At 45.1% G+C, this 22116-nt stretch overlaps 1 protein-coding gene across 2 annotated transcripts in view; it reads right to left on the bottom strand.

The window, feature by feature from the left end:
* Positions 1-118: 118 nt before the first annotated feature.
* Positions 119-22116, bottom strand: part of golga1 (golgin A1) — a 22853-nt gene continuing 855 nt past the window's right edge. The window contains exons 1-24 of one of the 2 annotated variants that reach the window (XM_079749042.1): positions 21582-21746; positions 20573-20857; positions 17051-17141; positions 16388-16462; positions 15707-15804; positions 15495-15527; positions 14791-14919; positions 11386-11555; positions 10322-10454; positions 10156-10239; positions 9929-10054; positions 9616-9711; positions 9356-9451; positions 8340-8435; positions 7959-8111; positions 7271-7408; positions 7010-7099; positions 6598-6700; positions 6078-6250; positions 5536-5697; positions 5161-5220; positions 4663-4965; positions 2281-2367; positions 119-1580 (exon numbers count right to left, since the gene is read on the bottom strand). In XM_079749042.1, coding sequence (XP_079605168.1) covers positions 1500-1580; positions 2281-2367; positions 4663-4965; positions 5161-5220; positions 5536-5697; positions 6078-6250; positions 6598-6700; positions 7010-7099; positions 7271-7408; positions 7959-8111; positions 8340-8435; positions 9356-9451; positions 9616-9711; positions 9929-10054; positions 10156-10239; positions 10322-10454; positions 11386-11555; positions 14791-14919; positions 15495-15527; positions 15707-15804; positions 16388-16462; positions 17051-17141; positions 20573-20701 — 2706 coding nt within the window. In that variant the 5' untranslated portion in view covers positions 20702-20857; positions 21582-21746 and the 3' untranslated portion in view covers positions 119-1499. Of the gene's footprint in view, positions 1581-2280; positions 2368-4662; positions 4966-5160; positions 5221-5535; positions 5698-6077; positions 6251-6597; positions 6701-7009; positions 7100-7270; positions 7409-7958; positions 8112-8339; positions 8436-9355; positions 9452-9615; positions 9712-9928; positions 10055-10155; positions 10240-10321; positions 10455-11385; positions 11556-14790; positions 14920-15494; positions 15528-15706; positions 15805-16387; positions 16463-17050; positions 17142-20572; positions 20858-21581; positions 21747-22116 lie in introns of those variants that run through there. The other variant, XM_079749043.1, reaches the window with a different exon arrangement.

Genomic DNA, 22116 nt, shown 5'->3' with positions numbered 1-22116 from the left:
TTTTCATGGAGCATTTAATTGAAAAGTGGAGGAAAAAATATGAAATAGAGTACCCTTAACTCTAATGAGTGTATGTGTCACGGAATATATAAATGCGTTTAATTAAGTCAAGTTCACGAAAACTCATACACCTTTTATTAATAAATGAGAAAAATTGTGCTGACAGATATTGTTAAATTGAAACATGAAAATCTGTAGTGATTGTACAGTATTTGCTGAGATTCCAACACACAGAAGACAGTGAAATCAAGTCACAGAAGTGCATCACTCTTGTTTGTTGACAGTATGTAAATCCTTGGTGGAAACACCGGCCATTTCTAGCTTAAACTTTTATTTTACCGTTTCATATGTAAAGACTCTACATCCCCCTTCATCGATATCTCGGTTGATTGAAAACCTACTGCTTCAATCCTATTGCAAGCATGCTGAATCACTGGACATATCATTTTTTGCATAAAGTTTTTTTTTATATCTTTGAGAAGAGAGCTGGTTCTATCCCCATGAGAGAGAGAGAGAGAGAGAGAGAGAGAGAGAGAGAGAGAGAGAGAGAGAGAGAGAGAGAGAGAGAGAGAGAGAGAGAGAGAGAGAGAGAGAGAGAGAGAGAGAGAGAGAGAGAGACCTTAGAAGCGCCATCGGGAGGCATGCAGATGTTGTGGCGCTTTCATCAAAACATCACTCTGGTACACAGGTCACAGCATTGTAATAGACAGTACAAACATAGCGCTGTGGTAATAGGACTATAAATACTGAGGCGATCATATCGTGTCCCCTCCTCACTTATAAAGTTCTGAATGCAAATTAACATTTCCATATGTATAAATATCATACCTTATGTATATAATATGTGGAATGTCAGTTCCTCTACAGCGACACAAGGCAGGTCAAGGTGTGTGCATGTCCTCTGATCAACCTTTACCCTTCATTCACCAGCACCACCAACCGGTAACCACTGGTTCCAACAGGTCTGAGTCGTGTAGGGCCTGGAAGCCCTGCAGGATGAGTCTTCAAGCGGACCTTGTCAGCTTTGTACAGACAACAGGTTTGGATGGGGTTGGAAGGCCCAGTAGATATCATGTTTTGATCCTGGATGGAACCCAGTTCCTGGCCCTAACCCCCAGAGCTTAGAGCCAACGCCTGGTAAGCCCTGTGTCTAACACCTGTCCCTGGAAGCCCCCTCCCCCTCGGCCCAGCAGGACACACCTCCTTGTCTCTCTGGCCCTGTAATTAGGTCCTGATATCAAACCCCTATCCTAAACCTGGTTCCCAATCATTCTTCCATAGATGCCCTTGTCCACTCGTCACCTGAAAGTAAAAAACAATCCAAAGCCTCACAATAGATTATAAATATTTCTGTTTGTTTCCTGATCACTCTGAAGAAACTCCAAAAAAGCTCCATTATCTTGATATAAAAAAGCAGAAAAAGTAAAGGAACGTTTGAAAGCAGAGTTGGAAACAGCTTAAAGCTTAGAGTCATCATGGTGGTGTCCAGGTTCTCTTCATCAGCTCCATTGTGCAGCAGCTCCAGAGATAGAAGGTCGGATGCTCCCTTTAGGAGAGGGCTTGGATCCAAACCAGGACATCTAGCAAAAGATCACATGAAATGTCAACTTCACAATATCTTTATTACTCCTAGGAATATTAGGGGACCAATAATCATTTTATCTGAGAGGGCAAATATTCTGGGTCAAAATGTGCAATAATAATGATTACAGTTCCCAAAGTGTAAGCGCTGCACTAAACACAAAATAGGAAACACCTCTGTTTGATAAGGTCTACGTAACACCAGATCTCATGGTTGGTCTACGTTACACCAGTTCTCCTTGGCCCAGGTTTTCAAAAGTAATCCAGTGGGATTTCGGATCACGGATTGAATCAAATCTTGGAAATGGGTTTTTCAAAGCTAAAGAGGGATTACGAACTAAGATCAGATCATGTAATCCGATTACATTACATTTGATCTGGATCAAACCTGCCCTTTGGGTTCTTCAAAACGTTACACCAGATCTCCTGGTTGGTCTACGTTACACCAGATCTCCTGGTTGGTCTATGTTACACCAGACCCTTTGGTTGCTCTACGTTACAACAGATCTCCTGGTTGGTCTACGTTACACCAGTTGTAACGTAAACCGGTTGTTTAGATCTATGTTTCTCCAGACATTGTGGTTGGACTGAAAGTTAGTTACTCTTAAACGTTCACAAAACACAAAGAGTAAGAGTCACTTAGAGGCCTTGGAGACGTTCTAGTGGAGGTAAACCCTGCTGTGTGGGTTTGCTGCCCACCTTGTACTCTAGTGTCTTCTTCAACAAGTCCTCCTCCTCTCGCGTGAAGTTGAGCAGAACGGAGACGGCTCGGATCAGATGGAAGGCCTGAGGATCAGAGAAACATCATCACCTTGAGGAGTCAGCGAGAGTGGTCACATCAACCTATCACACACTGAGCAATCAAACACATAAGCCCAAATTTATGGTCCTTAACAGGTGGATCTCTATGTCCCCATTTTTGGAGCAGAGGTCCACATAAGCTACGGCACCCTCATCAGTTAGGCTTAAAATGCACACTCCACTGAGACGGCTCTCCTCGCGGTGACTGAGAAACTCAGTTCTTCCAGAGCCTCATCCCTCTCATTCTCCTCCACCTGTCTGTGGCGTTCAGCACCATGAACCACCAGATCCTCCTCGCCACTCTCGCCGAACTTGCCATTGCTGACTCTGCGCTATCCTGGTTCAAATCCTACCTGGCGAATCGCACCTCTCAGGTCACATGGAATGGCTCCTTGTCCAAACCCTGCACTCTTGACACTGGCGTCCCTCAAGGCTCTGTACTGGGACCCCTTCTGTTCTCCCTACATACTAGATCATTATGCTCTGTTAACACATAAAACGTTTCCTTCTATCACTGCCACGCTGACAACACTCAGCTATTACTCTTTCCCCAGCTCAGCTCCTGGTACAAGCGCTCGTCATCTCGCGCCTTGACTACTGCAAGCTCCTGGGTAGACTCCCTGCCTCCGCGTTCAAACCATTGCAGCATATCCAGAACACTGCCGCGCGCCTCGTGTTCAATCTACCTAAATTCTCCCATGTGACCCCCCTCTTCCGGCACCTCCACTGGAGGAGCTTGCATTAGGTTAAAGATGATGGTACTAGCATGCAAGGCAGTCAATGGAACTGTCCCTGCCTACCTCCAAGCGTTGGTTAGACCACAAACCCCAGCTTGAGCGCTCCGCTCAACTATTTCAGCAGGACGTCTGGTACCGCCATCACTACGGGCAAGCAAAGGTCGATCATCAAAGTCACAACTCTTTTTTTCTGTTTTGGCACTGCAGTGGTGGAACGAGCTCCCTGCCGATGTCAGGACCGCAGAGTGGCTCACCAGCTTCCGCCAGAGACTCAAGACTCAATTGTTCAGAGTTCACCTGGACATAGCCACCCCCTCCCACCACTCCAACTCAATTATTGAATGATGTACGTCCTGGTACTTAATGTATCCAGTTATTGTATGTTGTACGTCCTGGCACTTAAAAATAGTAGTAGTAGTACCGTGTAGCATCTTATCCTAGCTTTGAGGAGAATGGGTTAACCTAGCGATTGTTGGTGCTTGGCACTTAGCTCTATGAACAACTTTACTGTACATACAGCGATATATTGTTTCTCTTTCTTCTGACAAATTAATTTATTGTAAGTTGCTTTGAATAAATTTACTACAAAATGCCTTAAAAATGTTAATGCAACAATTAAAAATATATATTTTCTCATTTAAAATAAAAAGGATATTTCAATATCAAATCCATAACAACCAGAACTTTGGAAAAACTCCATCTTAAAAAATAAGAGCATATTCTTTTTTTTTTAATTGAGGCAAATGCTTGAGTTTCCGTTTTCTACTTTTTTGTTAACTCCATTTCAAATCTTAACAGTCTTAACCAATTTGATCAACAATATCAAAACATTGTATGTACTTAAATGCTTTGATGATGCTTTGATACCTCCCATCTTTTTCTTTCACTCTTATATCCCATACCCCCACATTCTCTGGTTCAGTAAGATAAGTGCACATTCGCTTTAAGTGTGCACTTCTCTCAAAAACCTGTAAAATCTGTGTTGGAATGGTATCAGGGCCATTCTCATAAACATGTATTCATTGGTGAAGCTGGACCAATTGTTCTTAGATGAGAAAATGCCTCACAGCTTTATGTGGAGCCGACCATGTTCACATATTCAATCGCCACAGTCACGGAACATGAGACATACAGCTTTTTAACTGCCTTTGTGAAGAATGAACAAGAGTCTGTCCATACTTGAATATAAGCTGATGCTGAGTGCCCTGTTGAATTACATTTTCTGTCAGTTCTCACCTCCATTTGTTTGTGTTTCTCACTCACTAACTTGTAAAAATGCTTATCGGATATATGGATTTGATTGGCTGAGTAGCATCACGTTTACAATGCAATTGGTCTCCGAGATTCCTGGGCCGCTAAACCATTGGCGTGATGGCTAGAAAGTGATCCATTAGAACTAGAATCACTCAGTCAAAGTGTAATAATTCTCAATCATTTATGCGTCATAGGTTGGCCTCTGGATAGGACGCCGTCTTGGTCCAGACCCGGACTGCGGCCCGCCTATTACTGCTCTTTGCCCTAGACCAAACCCAGACCTTCTCACCTCAGCCTCGCGGCACGACATGAACTTGAGCACCACATGTTTCAGGTACTCAAAGTTGATCTCCCGTGAGTCATTGAGGTCGGAGGTGTTGGTGACGGTGATGGTGGAGGTGGAGGTGGGGCGGCGGGGCGTGGCCAGGCCAGGTGAGGGGGCGGGGCCTGGAGGAGGGTCAGGGGAGGAAGTGGTGAAGGAGGTGCAGGTGGTTGCTAGAGGATCACTGCTGGGCCGTTGGTCCTGCCTCTCTCCCCGGTCCTCTGCTGCCCTCTCCCCTCTCCCCGGGGCCTCCAGGTCTGGCTTCAGCTTCTGGAAACATCCACAAGTATCATGAAAACTGCTACGTAGTGCTTTTACATTGTATACTTCCAGTGAGTCTAATGAAGAATAGCATGGTAAGCAACCACCATGCTCAAATTTGTTATTGCGCATACACACTCATTCAGTCTTTTTTGTAAATAAAAACATCAGAGACATGTGACCAGCTCAAGGCGTTTGACCCACCAGCTCCTTCTGGAAGGTTCTCTTCAGCTCAGCCAACCTCTGCTGCAGCTGCTTGATGATCTGCAGAACACAAGAAACAACATCTGTTTAAACACTGTCTGCTTTGACCACTCACAGCTTCACTTGGGCGGTACTTTTGATAAAAGTGTTGTCTGCTTAATGGCTGAATGTAAACGTCCACATCTCCATTCACCTGGCAGATTAGATAAATGTACACCTCTCCATTCACATGTTAGGTTATATAAACGTCCACCTCTCCGTTCACATGGTAGGTTATATAAACGTCCACCTCTCCGTTCACATGGTAGGTTATATAAAGGTCCACCTCTACATTTACATGGTAGGTTACATAGGAGGATAATTGAGGCTGCGGACCCGGTTCTTGTCGGCCAGCTGCTGCTCCAAGTCTCGGTTGGTCTTCTGGAGCAGGTCGAGGTCGTCTACCGTCACCGCCCCGTTGAGCTCAGGCGGGACGCAGGTATCCAGGGGCTGGAGCTGCTCCGTCAGGGTCTCCACCTCCACCTCCAGGAAGGAGATCTGCAGACAGAGGAGACCCCTCAGTCTGGAGGTACATTGAAGTCGCTCTGGATAAAAGCGTCTTCTTAATGCCCTGAATGAATGTTTTATTATCCTTCTCTATTTTTCAATGTGGACAACAAAGATATGTGTAGCAGCGTAGGAAGAGGACTGGAAATCCATATGTCCCCAAGGGCCAACATGTATAAGATATAATATAAAACAGCAGTAAATAATTAACTATTATTATTTATTAGACTATTGGAATAAGGAAAGTCACAACATTGACTCCTTACCACACATTAGGATCCAAAATAAAGCCTCCAAACTACTGCCCAGCCGCTAACACCCTACAGGAGCCATCGTCACATTTTACGTGTAGAAAGGTGTGCAGTCCTGACCCGTGATTGGCAGGAGTCCAACAGCTGTAATTGGCTGACGGCATCCTCCCGGAGGCAGGCCAGCTGCTGGTCCTTCTCCGCCTCCTGCTGCTCAGCCTGGGCTCGCTGGCCCTCCAGCTGGGCCTGGAGCAGGGCCTGGAGCTCCACCAAACCGCCCCTGGATGCCTCGAGGTCTGAGATAGGGTCAGAGTTAAACACTGGAGGGACGTCAACCAGAAGACGCTAATAATTTGCATACAAAATATTAATATACAAATTGTAAGCAAACTATTTGGAATGGCACATACATATAGCCTCATTTCGTACAAAATAAAACGAATAAAACTCAATGTTTAAATCAATGTTTAATCAACATGATCAAGAGAAGAATTTACGTAACTACAGTGACCATAAACACACTTTTAAAGACCACCAGAGGCTGCATAAGGCGAAAATACCTGATGGTTAACCAAATGCAAATCAGCCCTGTAAGGTGGAGTCTTACACATAATCACATTAGGGGCTTCAATAAGGTTCATACCATTCTGGAGCATAGTAATCTGCTCCTCTTTCTTGGCCAGCTGATTAGTGAGACCGGCCACTTTCTGTTGCACTTCATCATGGGACTTCAGCAGGTCTCCCACCTGAGATTTGGAATACCAAACTAAAGGTCACGAAAGGACAAAGCCTGCTATCGGACAGCACTAAGGCCATGTCCACGAGGGAAGGGGGACAGAAATCCATTCATGTGACGATCGGAATTCTCTGCTTCTGCAGTATTTGTGTGAGGTTATCCTAAATCGGTAATTTGCATAAACGATGTTGTGGTTGGCAATATTCATTCATTAAAAAAATAAGAATGCCAGACTTGTAGAACCAAACACCAACGTCTAACCACAGAAGATAAAATCACGCAAAAGACTTAACCCAATGTCATATGGTGAGTGTGTGACCTGTGCTTGAAGCTCCTCCTTCTGCTTCCTGCTGTCCTCCAGAGCCATGGCTATCTCCACACTCACTGTCTGACGGCTGACCAGCTCCGCCTAGCGCGCACACACACACACACACACACACACACACACACACACACACACACACACACACACACACACACACACACACACACACACACACACACACACACTTACACTTGAACCTGAAAACGATGGCTGCAGAAGTTTATGTTGGCCTTAAGGAGAGCAGTGTGCTCTTACCCTGGCTGCAGTCAGCTCTTCTGCCTGGGCCTGGAGGGAGGCGAAGGCCTTGTCCCTCTCCTCCTCCACACCCCTCTTCGCCTCCTCGAGACTCCGCTTCTCCTCCTCCATACACCTCTTGTCCTCCTCCACCTCCCTCTGGAAGTAAGACACACATGAATAGCACCTCAATGCATATACATATCAAACAACCAAACAATCAAACAACCCTATTCTATATTAGAGAGTCAGGTCTAAATCTGTCCGGGCGACAGCCACTCCGTCTACTTCCCCCCTTTAGAGGCACTAGAGGCAGTTCTGCAACGTCTCCTATGCACACTGCGGTCACCACGGAGACCTGATCTCAGGTGAGATCTGCTTCTCTACTTCATGACTGTCCTAGCTAGACTATTTTCTCTATGTTCTTAACCCAGACTCATCTCTGGCTACAAGATCTAGTTTAATAAGTTATAATATAATACATATAACAATGTATATAATAGAATTGTGCAGATGCGGATAGAGCTACAGCATGCTTTGAACAATTTCCCCCAGAAAGTCCTCCAAGCATTCTGAATGTGACTACTCTATACCAGAAACACACTGTGTTTGTTGACAGGTTTCTAACAAGCGGAAACGATGGGCTGAGGCAAGAGTACACCTAGTCGGTGTAACAACGGTTGTTGGCCAATGGCCAATCGTGTCTCACCATCCTGAGGCATAGAGCATCCTGCTTGGTCTGGCTCTCTGATTGGACGATGGCCTTCTCCTGCTCTAGCCTATCATTGGTGTCTTCTCTGAGCTGCTTCTCTACCACCAACTGCTGGTGCAGCAATGCCTTCTCGGATAACCAACCTGTTTGCTGAGGAGGAGAGAGAGACACACATACACATTATTTACTGAATCTCACTCGTATAATTGTTTTTCTACCATTGTCCTGTCATTTCTACTGTGATACCAACATATCCCACCTAGGATTAATACAATACATCATATTTTATGAATGATGGTGAATTCATGAATCCATGGAACATTTTTATTGGGTGTTCCAAGACTGTGTGAGTCTTGGTTCTCCGCTTCCGCTCCTCACCATTGTGCTCAGCTGGTCCTGCTGCTCAGTGATCTCCTGCTCAGCTCTCTGGATCTTCTCACCTGCCTCCACCACCTGCTGCTCGAGGGCTGTGATCTGCAGGGAGACAGGGAGGGGTCATGGAGCACAACCACCACCACCACTCGATGGTGGTGGTGGTTGTGCTGGTTTGATCAGCCATTACAAGACATTTCAAAAAGAAGCCATAGTGACATCACAAGTGGGAGGGTCCCCCCAGGGGCATTATGATGACTTGAGATTAAAATCTAAAGTCTGATGGCAGACGAGCTCAGATCTTGGTGACATTTTCTTTCACTTCAAATTAGTTTGGACTAAATCATATTGCAAGTGGCAGGGGTCTGTAGACATGTATCACATGGAACGGGTTTTAACTGGAAACAACCGGCTGAACCACAATAAACGTGATATGGCTGACCATTAATCACAGATCAGAAAGACAGAACCATAACTTCAACGATAGCATCATCTTCCTATTGTCCGCATCCCTGCTTGGCAAACAAAACCAATGGTAAACTTCATTTTTCCCGCAGCTTGTGGAAAGTGCCCGGACACCAACATCCTGAAACAAAGTGTCGCTGGATGGGTCCAAATCATCCTGTGTAATAAGCTGGCCCCTTTATAAATAGATTTGTTAAAATAGACATCTGAAACCTCCATCTTGCATTCACAAATAAGTTGATCTTTGGATGAATTGATCCTTAACAACACAGGAAACACTAACTAGGCCACTCACACTGTTTTGCCCCGCCTCTGGATCCAAGATGACCCCCCCGCTAAAGGGTGGCCCTACACACCTCCACCATCTTGAAGGGGCCACCCTACATGATGGACCCCCAGCTGAAGGGGCGGCCCTATGCGATGGAGCCCCCTTGAAGGGGCGGCCCTGCACTCCATCTGGGCCGTGTAAACTCAACACCTGGATGGACCCTCCCACATGTGATTTCACTAGAGGGTAAATGGCTGATGGTGGGGGGACTATGGGTCCTGGGTCTGACCTGAGCATCGGTTCTCTCTCGGTAGGACTTGGACGAGTCTTCCTTGTGTCGGAGGAGGGTCTGCAGCTCGCCAACCGTGCCGCTGGCATTGCTCACCTGAGGAGACACAAGGTAGGGTCTAGAACATAGAGATAGTGTATCTCTGTATATATTCTGGGTGACAATACCAGAAGTAGAGGTTGAATGTTAAGCTCCGTTTTGTTTAAGGGACATTGGCTGGCTGGGGAATGTCTCTATGGTGTGTCTGTGTGTATGTGTACCTGTGCTTCCAGGGAGCTGACAGTGTCCGCATGGCTTGTCCTGGCCTCTAACAGGTCCTCCCTTGCCTTCTCTAGTCTCTGCTCCACCTCCCGCTTCTGTGGTGAGGAGGAGAGTCAGGTGGTCAGGGAGTATGAAGCAGGGAGGGAGGGAGGGAGGGGGAGGGACTGGGAGGGAGGAACTTGGGGTGAGGGGAGGTACTGGGGGGAGGGACTGGGGGTGAGGTGAGGGACTAGGGATGAGGGACTGGCGGTGAGGGGAGGGACTGAGAAGGACTGGGGGGTGATAGGGAGGGTGTAGCGTGTAGGTGTAGACCTCCTCCATCAGCCCCTGGAGGTGCTGGTCCAGGCTGAATTCCTGCTGCAGCCTTCTCTCTAGACTGACCACCTTGGCCTGGAGCTCTGATAGGGTGGAGGCATGGTCTTCCTCCACCACCTCTGCCTGGAGACATACATATCATTAGATAGATAGAGGGTACATGGCTAAGATACCGAAATATTGACATAGATATAAAACAGCCAGCTAGAGAGCTCCACTGTCACCTTGTGCTGCTGTAACTTGAGGTTGTTGTGTTCCGTCTGTAAGGAGTAGAGAGACTTCTCCAGACAAGAAACCAAGGCCTGGGACTGGGCACACACACATATATCAAGACTATGCACATGCAGATTAATCACAGACAGACAGACACAGACACACACACACCCCTACCTTCTGGAAGTCCTCAGAGACCTGCTGGATGACCGCCTGCAGCTCCCTGCCCCTATGCTCCACCCCCCTGCTCCTCTGCTCCGCCTCCCTGACCCTGCTCTCCGCCTCGTCCCGGGACACCAGCAGCTCCTCCCTGCCACAACATGAGTAAGTAACATTAAGAAATACTAACTCAAACAAGTAGTAACCAATACTAACCAAAACCTAACCTATTCCAACTTATACTATTACTAACCAATATCAACAAAAAATACTAACTTATACTAACTAACGCCAATACTAACTAATACTATTACTAATCAATACTAACTAATTCTAACCAATACCAAGTAATCTTAACCAATATTAATACCAACTCATATGAACCAACACTAATACACATACTAAATCCTAGCTACTGCTAATCCTAACTAATATTCACCAATGCTAGCGTATATGCTTTTCCCTCATGAACTCCGGATCACTCAGGAGAATCAGGTCCGGAGATGATCCGAGTTACCCTTTCACACATGCAACACACAGCCGGAGATGAGCCACATCAGACGTTTTCACATGTAGCGGAGATACTCTGGATAATTCAGGCGAGGGGTGGCGCTTGGGTAGGGCGTGTAGGACTAGGAGGCAGGACGTGGCGCAGGACGTGAAGCAGAAAGTATGCAGTAGTCGCAGTGTTCTGTTTACAACACGTCAAAGATGACGGGTGAGGCTTTCCACTCCATAATGCTGACTCTATTTGCGGTTATAACAATACTGCATTTGTTTAGACATATCCGTAAAATCAACAGAAGAGTGGAAGGCAGAGAAAAGTTGGAACACAAAAAACAGGCCAGAAGGGAAAAGTGGGAAGCAGCTTCACTCCTTGCTCCCAGTTTGGTGTCACATGACAGAAACGTCATCCACACGTCAGCAACACGCCCACTCGCTGGTTGTGAACTCTCAGATTCTCCGTACTTTACACACGTAAATGTACACAAACTTATACTTGTACTAACCAATATTAACTTATGCCAACCGACACTAACTAAAACTAATCAATCCTATCTGGAGGGCATTGTGTCTCTCACCTCTCTATCTCCAGCTCTGTGTTCAGCTGGCTGGTCTCCTGGTGCTCCTGGCCCAGGAGGAGCAGTCGTCCCTGGGACTCCGCCAGCGACCGCCGGGCCGCCTGCAGCTGCACCTCCTTCGCCTCCAGCTCCTTCTCCCGCTGGTTCAGCTGCTCCTCCTTCCTCAGCAACTACAGGGAGGGAGATATGAAGGTATGTTTATTCCTTTCATGAATCACTATTGTTACTAGTAGACAGTCACTCCCCAAAGGGTCTGGGCTGTAACAGCTTCAGTTTTTCTAGATGTTGTAACAAAACAAATGATAATACAAAACAAAAACGAGCCACCGTGTCAACTGCTGTTTAATATTTTGTTGAAGAGAAGGAACGCATTTTTTGTCACTATTTAGTAGTGCTCATATTGCGTCAGGCCAGGGAGAAGCACAGGATCAAGTTGAAGGACATTACTATCTCCGTCTACCCTGACTACACTGCTCATGTGGCCAAAGCCTGCGCAGCCTTCAATGACGTCCGGCAACAGCTCAGAGGCCTACAGGGAGTCCGTTTTGGCATCGCCCACCCAGCCCATCTTCGCATCATCAACGGCGACACTGAGAAGAGCTTCCTGTCCCCAGAAGATGCCCAGTCCTATGTCGCACAGAACATCATTCCTCATGCCACTCGAGTGGATAAATAGACTTCATCCGACCTACTTTCCTGGAGAGGCCGTATCTACACTGAACTTTACTCAGATATTGCAATGACACTTTGAGCAGTTATTTTCCACCTTGTGATATTTGAATATGCAACTGCTCCCTGATGCCAATGGTGGAACGACAGTGTGTGAGTAGCCTACCCACTTGATCTGTTTTTTTTATGATGCATGTTACTTCCATTTCACAGACTATTTTTGTGGGCTATATTTTGATACCTAGGTTCTACCTCAGATTTGGCTGTTTTAGCCTGATGCTACTATTATTACTGATATTCTGTGCTATTTTAAGCATACATTTTTGCTGGTTTTTTTGTTTGTTCTTGTTTACGCTGCAATAAGGCTTATCGTATTCTGACTATTATTACCTCTTTTGCCTTAATAATTTGACAAGACATGTTCTGCAGGCATTGGTTCGTTAGCGTTTTCCTGTAAATCAAGCACCTTAAATGTGCTTTCTCTTTCTTAACTTAGAAGAGGTTAGTGCGATCTTCCGTTTGGGGGGGGTATCTGCATAGGGAATTTGGACTCCCTTTTTTGTTTTGTTTTTCTGTTAATATTTTTTATGTATGTGTTTTCATATGGAAAAGATTGACAATGGGGCCTTTAAATCATCTAGAGTCAAGCCACTTAATTCCACATATTTTTGATAAATATGACGTCACCTAGTTCCAACACCCCAGGCTCTATTAGGCTCATCAGCTGGAATATTAAAGTGATCATCATCCAATTAAGCGCAGCCGTGCATCTAAAATCACTAGGTTCAGAAATTATTTTTCTGCAAGAGACCCATCTCCGTACTAATGAGCACACCAAACTTGAGAGAGGATGGGTTGGACAGATATTTTGTTCCAAATACAGGGATAGGTCCAGAGGTGCTGCAATACTAATTAGAAAAGGAATTCCTTTTGTACCGACTTCTGTAATTGCTGATGATAATGGGAGATATGTAATTGTTGCTGGCCAACTTTTTGGGTCCCAAATTGTTTTAGCTAATGTATTTGGTCCGAATTGTGACAACCCATAGTTTTCACCCGTTTTATAGCCAAGCTTCCGGATCTCCATTCACACTATCTGGTTTTGGGCGGTGACTTCAATTGCATACTGCACCCAGGGCTAGACAAGTCCAGGCCCAGGCCCAACATCCAAATCCTGTAAGGTTCTTCTGACCAGGGCCGGCACCCGGCTTAGGCGACCTAGGCGATCGCCTAGGGCGGCAAATGTGTTTGGGGCGCCCTCTGGTGGCCCCCTTTATTAATTAATTAAAATATACGAAACAAGCGAAACTAAACCGAACATGTTCCCAAATGGAACAGAGAAGGGAGGGGGCGGGGGATTAATTGATAGGGCGCACTGAACCCCCCCCCCCCCGGAAGTCCTGTCCAGGGCGCAACTTAATGTCGAGTCGCCTAGGGCAGTGGTTCCCAACCTTTTTTCTTTTTCTGATGGAATACGCGCCCCCCCCCCCCCCCCTTTATTTAATAAATTTGTTATTTTCGTAGCTTACAGTGCATGGTATTAATAGGCCTACATTCATTAATGTGAACCTTTGGATTGCATACCCACAGCCAGGGCTGGAATGTCAGGTGCAATATGAATGGCAGCCAGTCTAAAGTCGTTGTGCACCTCCGGTCTGTTGCATGCTTTTGTTTTGATGGTGACAAGTGCGCTGAATGGCAATAATGCATTTGCGAATTGATGGGACTGACCTGTCGCAAAGCTCCGCCCTTTACCCCAGTTTAGACCAAAGATTCGCCTCGCAACGACTTGCAACTTGCGACTCCTTGCAAGACAGGCTGCGACGTTCACACTGCTGCACCGGGTGGTGACGTCAGGTGGTTTCCCTAGCAACTATGAACGCTCTGCTCGACTGAGAGGTGCAACAGCATCACGCTAAAAAGTAGCTTAACTTAGGTCTGTGATTAGGTTGCTTGAGCTAGCACCCCAATTCACCCTCCCGGACCCTACACACATTGGTGGTTTATTGGGTTTTATTCTGCTGTAAATGTGACGGCTCCGAAGTGGGGGGGGGGGGCTTTATTTGTTTTGTTTTGTTTATGTTTCTTCATAAGTCAGGAAATGCTGTTACCTTTGTGACTCTTTATTCGACAGGAAACGGTGTTATCACTATGACTCGTGACTACTTTGTTGTTATGTGCTGATGCTGATACTGATCAGCCTCTTTTGGCAAGCTTTAATTGAACTTACATGTCCTTTGAAGTATGTACAAAAAATAAGTGTATATGATGTGTATAAATGTAGTGTACATGACATTGGATGACTGCCTGATTGTTGAGTGGTTCCAACTTTGACTAAGCCTCTGAAATCGTTTTATTTATTTTCACATGCTGTCATAATAATGTCTGGTTGTCGTTGTTATGTGTTTTTTTTTGCTATGGTGTCCATGGGGTGGGAGATGTGGGGGGGTATGTTTTTGATGTTTGTATGCATATTTTTAAAAATCTATAAATAATGTAAAAAAAAAAGAAAAAAAAGGAAGTAATCAAAGTTGATCACGTTAAATCTTTCAAAATGAACGCAAAGATTAACGCGTTCATTTTGACAGCACTACTATTAAGTCATAATGTGACGCTTGATGCTTGTATGAAAAGCAACTTGTAGGAAATTCAGATCCATGTCATTGAAGAGCAGGTAGAGGCGTGTTTGTGTGTGTAAACGGTTGTGTTTCTGTGCGCACACACACACACACACACCATGTGTTTGACTTTGGCCAGCTCCTGCTGTTGGAAGGTCTCCAGCTCGTCACGGTCATCCCTCTTCTGGAACAAAGTCAGGCTCTTCTCCGTCAGCTCCTCCACCTGCATTCTTATCACCTCCTTCTCCTGAGGAGACACAAGGCGTTCATTGTTTAGTCATTATCTGTGAGTTATCCACAGTTCCTCTGTGGATACCTATCTAACTTCTGGTCTTGGTTAAACGCTCGTCATGACCACCCAGATGGATAAAAAATCCTGAAACTTTGGGGTACATGCCTTATTTTGCATGCTGAACGTTTTTGCCATCTTGACCCATAATGTCTGTCAGGATAGATTCTGCTGTACATTGAAAAGTTGCGAAAAAAATTATAAACAATTCTAAAAATCAACCTTAATTCCAAATGATCTATGGACCTGCCTTACTCAGTTTTAATTGACAAAAAATTGATTAAATTAGTCAGATTTATGCCGACAGACAAAGAATTATTATTATTTTTTTTTTTTTAAATGATGGCTGCTGTGATAGGTAGTGCATGGGCTGTTAGTAGCTTGTGTGAATACTTGCAGTCCAAGTTCACTCTGTTTTCAAAACGCTATTATAATATTAAGTTAAATCTGTTTATCTGTAGGAAATGACGATGCATTGAGGTGTATCCCTGATGGATTGTGAGCCTGTGAGCCTGCCGTCCATCAACACTCACCTTCTCAAGAACCCCCATTTTCTCCATCCATTCCTGTGCGTGGAGAGAGGCATTACAGAGCATAATGTTTTAGCCTTTTATATTCAACCTTTATTTTACTTGGCTGACATTGTTTAATTAAATGATAAATTGTGTTACATTTATTTGTAATCTAGCTTTTGATTTTCCATGTCAATAACGCTCTTTCGAATTGAATGGGAGGGGGTCCATACCTGGTCCCTCTTCTCCAGGGCCAGAGTCAGACCCTCAGCCATCTTAGCTCTACTGGCCTGGTTAGACTCGTTCTGCTCCTGCAGCTTCCTCATTGAAGCTGGTGGGGAACGAGAGAAATAAAGAGACAGAGCAGCCAGTTTGTAAGCCACTAACATTAGAGGGATGTTAACACAGAGAAGCACGTGCAGGTAGTAGCTGTGAGAAGCAGAGGTCAGACTACTGACACTCTAGTCAAATCATTTAAACATATATATATATATTTTTTGTAATACTTAACCTCGGGCCCGGTTAATATTATACTATAATTATATATAATACTGTGCCTAGGAGAATGTGGTCTTTACTCGGTTAATGTGCAGACCATTCATCCATCTGAGTACACTGAGGCGATGCACTCCAGTATGTAGTACCCCAAGCGTGTCACCGCAGAAAGCCAACCACATTCTGCTACTGCGTGTGAATGGAGGAAGCGGCCACCGTCACCAAGGCACTGTCACTCAAATCACTCAGTGACCGGGACGGGATTGCGGTTGTAGAAGGAAAACCAACAGCATGTCATGTGACTGGCGATAGCCACTGATCAGGCATCAGACAGACGTTAAGCAGGGGCGGTTGGTGGGGAGTCAGGGGTGAGGCAGGGAGCAGGCGGGTGGAAAAGAGGGGAAAATAAAGGTACGTACAATCCTGATGCTTTTCTAACGCAAACTCAACCTTTTCCTTGGTCTTCTGCAATATTCTCAGCTGCTCAGCGTAGTCTAGTGGGGAGATGAGGGGGACCACACACATAAACACACACACACACACACACACACACACACACACACACAAACAAACGAGAAAGAATAGGAGAGGAGTAGGGAAGGGTGGGGAAAGGAGGGGAGAGGAGGGGGGAGGGTAGGAGGCGGAGGGGGGAGGGGGAGGGTGATATGGGGAAACAACACAGTTGAAACGGAATGAAAGGAAAAGGAAATGCTTTTCTAGTATTAGAAAACCATTGGGGTCTGAAAAGCTACCGGTCCCATTAAAGAGTGAGATGAAACCAAGTCTAAGGACCAGAGCCCCCGGCAGTTAATAGAGGGTATTACAACTTTATTTAATGTATTTCACATTGTGATGAATTGGTTTTCTGAGAGATTCACATGAATGGTTACTTTTTAAAAGACTATGGAGCAGCTTTAAACCATTAGTAATGCACCAGTATACATGGCGCGGAGGAGGGGAACATCACGCTACTCCATACTAATGTCACAGAGCTGACCAATGCTCCAGGCGGTTCATCTGGACACTTCAGCTGGTTTCGATCCGTGGTCGTGATTGTGTTTAGACGTGTTTGTTGTCCCTACCGGTGAGCTTGGCCTCCAGCCTGCGGACCTGGTCGTTCCTCCGGAGGACCTGCGAGGAGAGGTCGTCCCTGGAGCTGCTCCCGTCAGACGCCTAGAGCGACAACACAACAGCCAATCAGAACCTCCTGTCAGACGACTAGAGCGACAACACAACAGCCAATCAGAACCTCCCGTCAGACGCCTAGAGCCACAACACAACAGCCAATCAGAACCTCCCGTCAGACCAGGGCTCTACGCTAACTTTTTTTCAGGAGCACTAGTGCCCTTAAGTTAAAAAATTTAGGAGCACAGAAAGAAAAATGGGGGCACAATAGGTTTTTGTTTAGAACATTTATCAGCGTGCAGAAATTGCAATTGAGGGGGGGGGGGGAATCATCGGTCCAAGGACTGATCGTATATACGGCTACTCGAATTCTGAGCTGCCCTGGGCGGGATTTAGCATGAATATTCATTACGGATGTTGTAGCACACAATACAATGGAAAGATTTCAAATGACAGACAATGTAAATGTAGCCCTTTATTATACTGAAATTTGCTGTTGGTGTATTAGCCTAGGACACCCTTGCCAGATTATTTATCTAAATAGCCCTATGTTGTTAGATTTTACTAACTTTATGCAAGGTCTACATTCGTGCATTAGGCCTACTCAGCGTTGACTCAGTCCTAAAAATACAATCTTATTGTTAAATTATATCACATCAAAAAAGCGGTAGCTAACGTTAGTTGAATCAAGCACACAAATAGCTGTTGCTCCAAAAAGATTGACTTCCCTCGAATTTAACATAAGATTCTTCCTTCAAATTAGGGCTTTACGGTATGGACTAAAATGTGAATAATCATGGTATGATTTGAGGCATAGACGGTAACAGTGTTATATCATGGTACTTATGTTAATTGTATCTTCTAATTGATATAAATGCTTCTGAAGGGGTAAAATACTGTTAAGGCAGCAAAACTGCATACATTTTTTTAAAAAAAATTCAAGTTACATCTCTGAAAACCATTGATGTTTAATAGTATGGATTTGTTTCACCACTTGCTTGCAGACCTTGTCACATAGTTTTGACATATCAATTTGGCTGAAGTGTGTGCGGGCCGGTAACGCGTACCTGGGATCGAGTGTTTTGACCATCTCTTTAAAGCTCTTTCTATCAACATTTTGAAAGGGAACCATGTCCTTACACAGGTAAACAGTGACAGCGTTTGTTATCTCGTTCCACCACTGGCATTTTGTCGTAAGGACCGGCTTTGGAAAATGCCTGCGGAAGCAATTTCTGATATGCAGAGACAGCTTCACGCTACCAGCGTCTGTCTCGTACGGTGTGGAATGAGAGCTTGCGCAATAGCATACTGCCTGATAAGGCAGTATCGCTGTCAAATCTGTCCCTGGGAAAAGTAACGTTGCGCCGAATTGAAAAAGGAACTATGTTTCGTTACGATATTTCCAGTAGATGCGCGTAACTTTACTTTTTAAATGAAAAAGTAGTTAGGTTACTGTATTAATGCGTTACTTAGCATTAGGAGAAGTCACTCGCACGTGCGCGCCGGTTTTGTTTCTCGTTCGCACACCGAAATATTCACTCGCAAATGCGAGTGAAATGGCCGCACTGTAGAGCCCTGCGTCAGATGCCTAGAGCCACAACAAAACAGCCAATCAGAACCTCCCGTCAGACGCCTAGAGCCACAACACAACAGCCAATCAGAACCTCCAGTCAGACGCCTAGAGCCACAACACAACAGCCAATCAGAACCTCCCGTCAGACGCCTAGAGCCACAACAAAACAGCCAATCAGAACCTCCCGTCAGACACCTATAGCCACAACACAACCGCCAATCAGAACTTCCCGTCAGACGCTTAGTGCCACAACACAGCAGCCAATCAGAGCCTCCCGTCAGACGCCTAGAGCCACAACACAACAGCCAATCAGTCCCTCCCGTCAGATGCCTAGAGCCACAACACAACAGCCAATCAGAACCTCCCGTCAGACGCCTAGAGCCACAACACAACAGCCAATCAAAACCTCCCGTCTGACGCCTCGAGCCACAACACAACAGCCAATCAGGACCTCCCATCAGATGCCTAGAGCCACAACACAACAGCCAATCAGAACCAAGGTTAACACGTCTCTTTAGTCATTTCATGTTGGGATGAAATCTCAACAGTTTATCACCTCAACAATCTTATCACCTCAGCTGAAATTTAAGAACAACTTAAACCATTGTTTCATTAAACTTCCTCTATACCTAAAAAGTCGCCCATTCAAATATGTTCCAATATTGCTTAAGCATGTGTGTGATAAAGCTGGTTCATATCTGTTGTACTGCATTACACACAACTAGACTACTAGCTCTTCACTTAGCCACTCCTCCACTCAGCTAGCCTTAGCTGACATCTCCTAGTGTTGCCTGCCCTCACAGACCCCTTCCTCCCTCTCTCATAGCCTATGTTTTCTGTCCCACTGTGATGACATGTTTTTCTTGTTGTTTGACTGGAAAAAAGATACTCTCTGTGGCACGGTTGCTCGTCAATGATTCAAGTCTCACTCAATAATTCAAACCTGTGGAACTGAGATCTGCTTCAAGTGTCTGAGCTCTCAGACCTCAGTAAGCTTCCACTAGACAGGCTTCTCCAACACAGGAATGCAATTAATATAAATTATTAATATACATGAGGAATTGGTTCAGCCTAGTTCTTCACAGCACAAAGCACCGTTTTTTAACATAAACAGCCAAATCACAATGCAAAGTTTGCCAGGATGATTCACTACCTGAATTCAAAATAACTTTCTGAAATGACCCATGACATGCCACCAGGTGTGGCCTTACAAGCCGTTTTGAAAATCTAGCTCTTAGGACATCACAAATGGGCATGTCCACCTAGATTTGTGATGGATGGATGATAAACGTTTGCTACCATCCACTGGGTAGGCTGGTAGACTGATCTATACAGCACACATCTAGGTGGACACGCCCACTTGTGATTTCATAAGAGCCAGATTTTCAAACAGCTTGTAAGGCTAATCACACTGACACCTGGTGGAATGTTATGGGACCTTTAAGAGTCGGGGAAGAAAGAACTGGGGCCAGATTCAAAGAAGTATTACCATTTCACTTTCTATATAATAACAATCAGGCACATTTTGAATTAGTGAGAAGCGACATCTTATATTTGGGATTAATAAATATTGTAAATAGCAGCAATTAAAACTAGAAATCTATATTATCAATGAATGTAGGATCTCAGTTTCAAGAACCCTATTCATCTTAACTTCTTTCGTAAGAAAGGATCAAAGAAGAAAGACACATACATTCTTAATGTATCCTTTGGTAAATAGCAGCTTTTCTTAACTGTCCAATCTTCAGAAAGAAAACAGCTGTTACACAGATCTTTGATCTTAAGATGCCTTAAGATCGTCATGGCGATACACTTATACACCACAAAACATTCCCTTCACAGGGGAGAGAGTGAAACCAAGGGTCATAATATCCCCCCACCCTAACCCCCCAGCAGCAGAACTCACAAAGTCGTCTCCGGAGTCAGCGCCCCCTGAGGTGATGGACTCCTTGCTGGCGGAGCGCGGGATGCGGGCACCGGTCCGAGGGGCCGTGGCCGCCTCCTCTGCGATCTTCTTCTTCAGTTTAGCGAACATCTCTTCTTCGTCTCTCTGCAGCCGAGTCCGGAATGCAGCGGAGGAGCGGTGGATCAGTGAGGGGCGGTGGGCCGTCTGGGATTCAGGGGGAGACACGACGCCGGAGGAGTAGGTGGAGTGTAGGGTGGAGTGTAGGGTGGTGCCATGCTGCTACATCTGGAAGAGAGGTAGAGAACCAGACATGGGTTCAAAATGCTGTGGAGATAGGGTTCTCCCTCAGAGAACTACACATTCATTCAGAGCCGTCTTCATTTACATATTTAACTATCTTGTTGCAGTTGAGAAACCAAGAGGAAAAAGCTTGAATGTTTTTCCCCTTTTGTCCTGGCTTAAGGGTTGTAGGGAAACAAGAAAAACAGGAAGAAAACAACAAGGTCTTGAAACTATCACCTCAATATTTAACGTGTTGCTCTGCCAGTTCTACAAACACACATAGCTGGTGGTGACATCATATATAGAGCCTCCATCAGGGGAACATGGTGGGTGGGAGTGAGCCCAGCCATGGTGACCCCCCACCCCCACCTACCCAACCAGTACACGATGAGATGTACTCTTAAGTGGTCAAAGCATCATTTGCAGTATAAAACCCAACAGCCAGTGACCCAGAGCATAGCTCTGACAACCCCATTTACCTCTGAGAAGGCAGTTTGACCCACATCTGTGTGGGTTTATGCCTCCAATATAAAACATATCGAAACGCACCAAAATACATTGAGTCACAAGATCCTAATATCTTACATAACAGCTGGTATAGACCCCGGATCTGACTATATAGCTGCCTTATCTATACTTCTAACCCACAGTAATCAGAACAAACCGGTGTGTATATAGTGTCATCTACATTAGCCTGCTAGGGCTCACTAAGTCTTCTTTGTCTTACCATAAAACACTTGGATACAACTGCTCAGTCTGTAGTATTTTACATGCACATTGGTCAGTGGTGAACTCCTTTTTTCGGCGCACAGACTTGCCAAGGTTGATCAAGTTGTTATTGGTCCCCAAAGTGCTTCAGTTTACCCTGCTGCTCCTATCGTCTGACAGGCTAGCATTAGCCTGTAGCTAACAGCCTGCAAGCTATTACAGCAGCTCCACGTCATCAGCCCTGCACACATGTGACCATCAACGTCACGTCTGTTGATATTTTATGACGTGACCAGATTAGGATCAGAATGTGCAATTATAAATGTAAAATGTAAGTGCAAATCAAATAATCCAAATGTTAATGTTAATCTAATGCTATACATGAAGAATTAATCGAGAGGAATATGAAAACTTTCATAATTGTTTAATTAGTTAAATATTTTCGTTGATCTGTTTTTGTACTACTACTATTTTAGTAGTATAGTTAGGTGAGTGCTGCATGCAGTGCTCAACTATTGTTCTTCATAAGTTGTATTAGGTGAGTGCTGCATGCA

The sequence above is a fragment of the Pollachius pollachius genome, assembly GCF_949987615.1.
Source record: "Pollachius pollachius genome assembly, chromosome: 1".
Lineage (NCBI taxonomy): Eukaryota > Metazoa > Chordata > Actinopteri > Gadiformes > Gadidae > Pollachius > Pollachius pollachius.
Note: the sequence above shows the minus strand (reverse complement) of the source record. Positions and strands in the feature narration are given on the sequence as shown.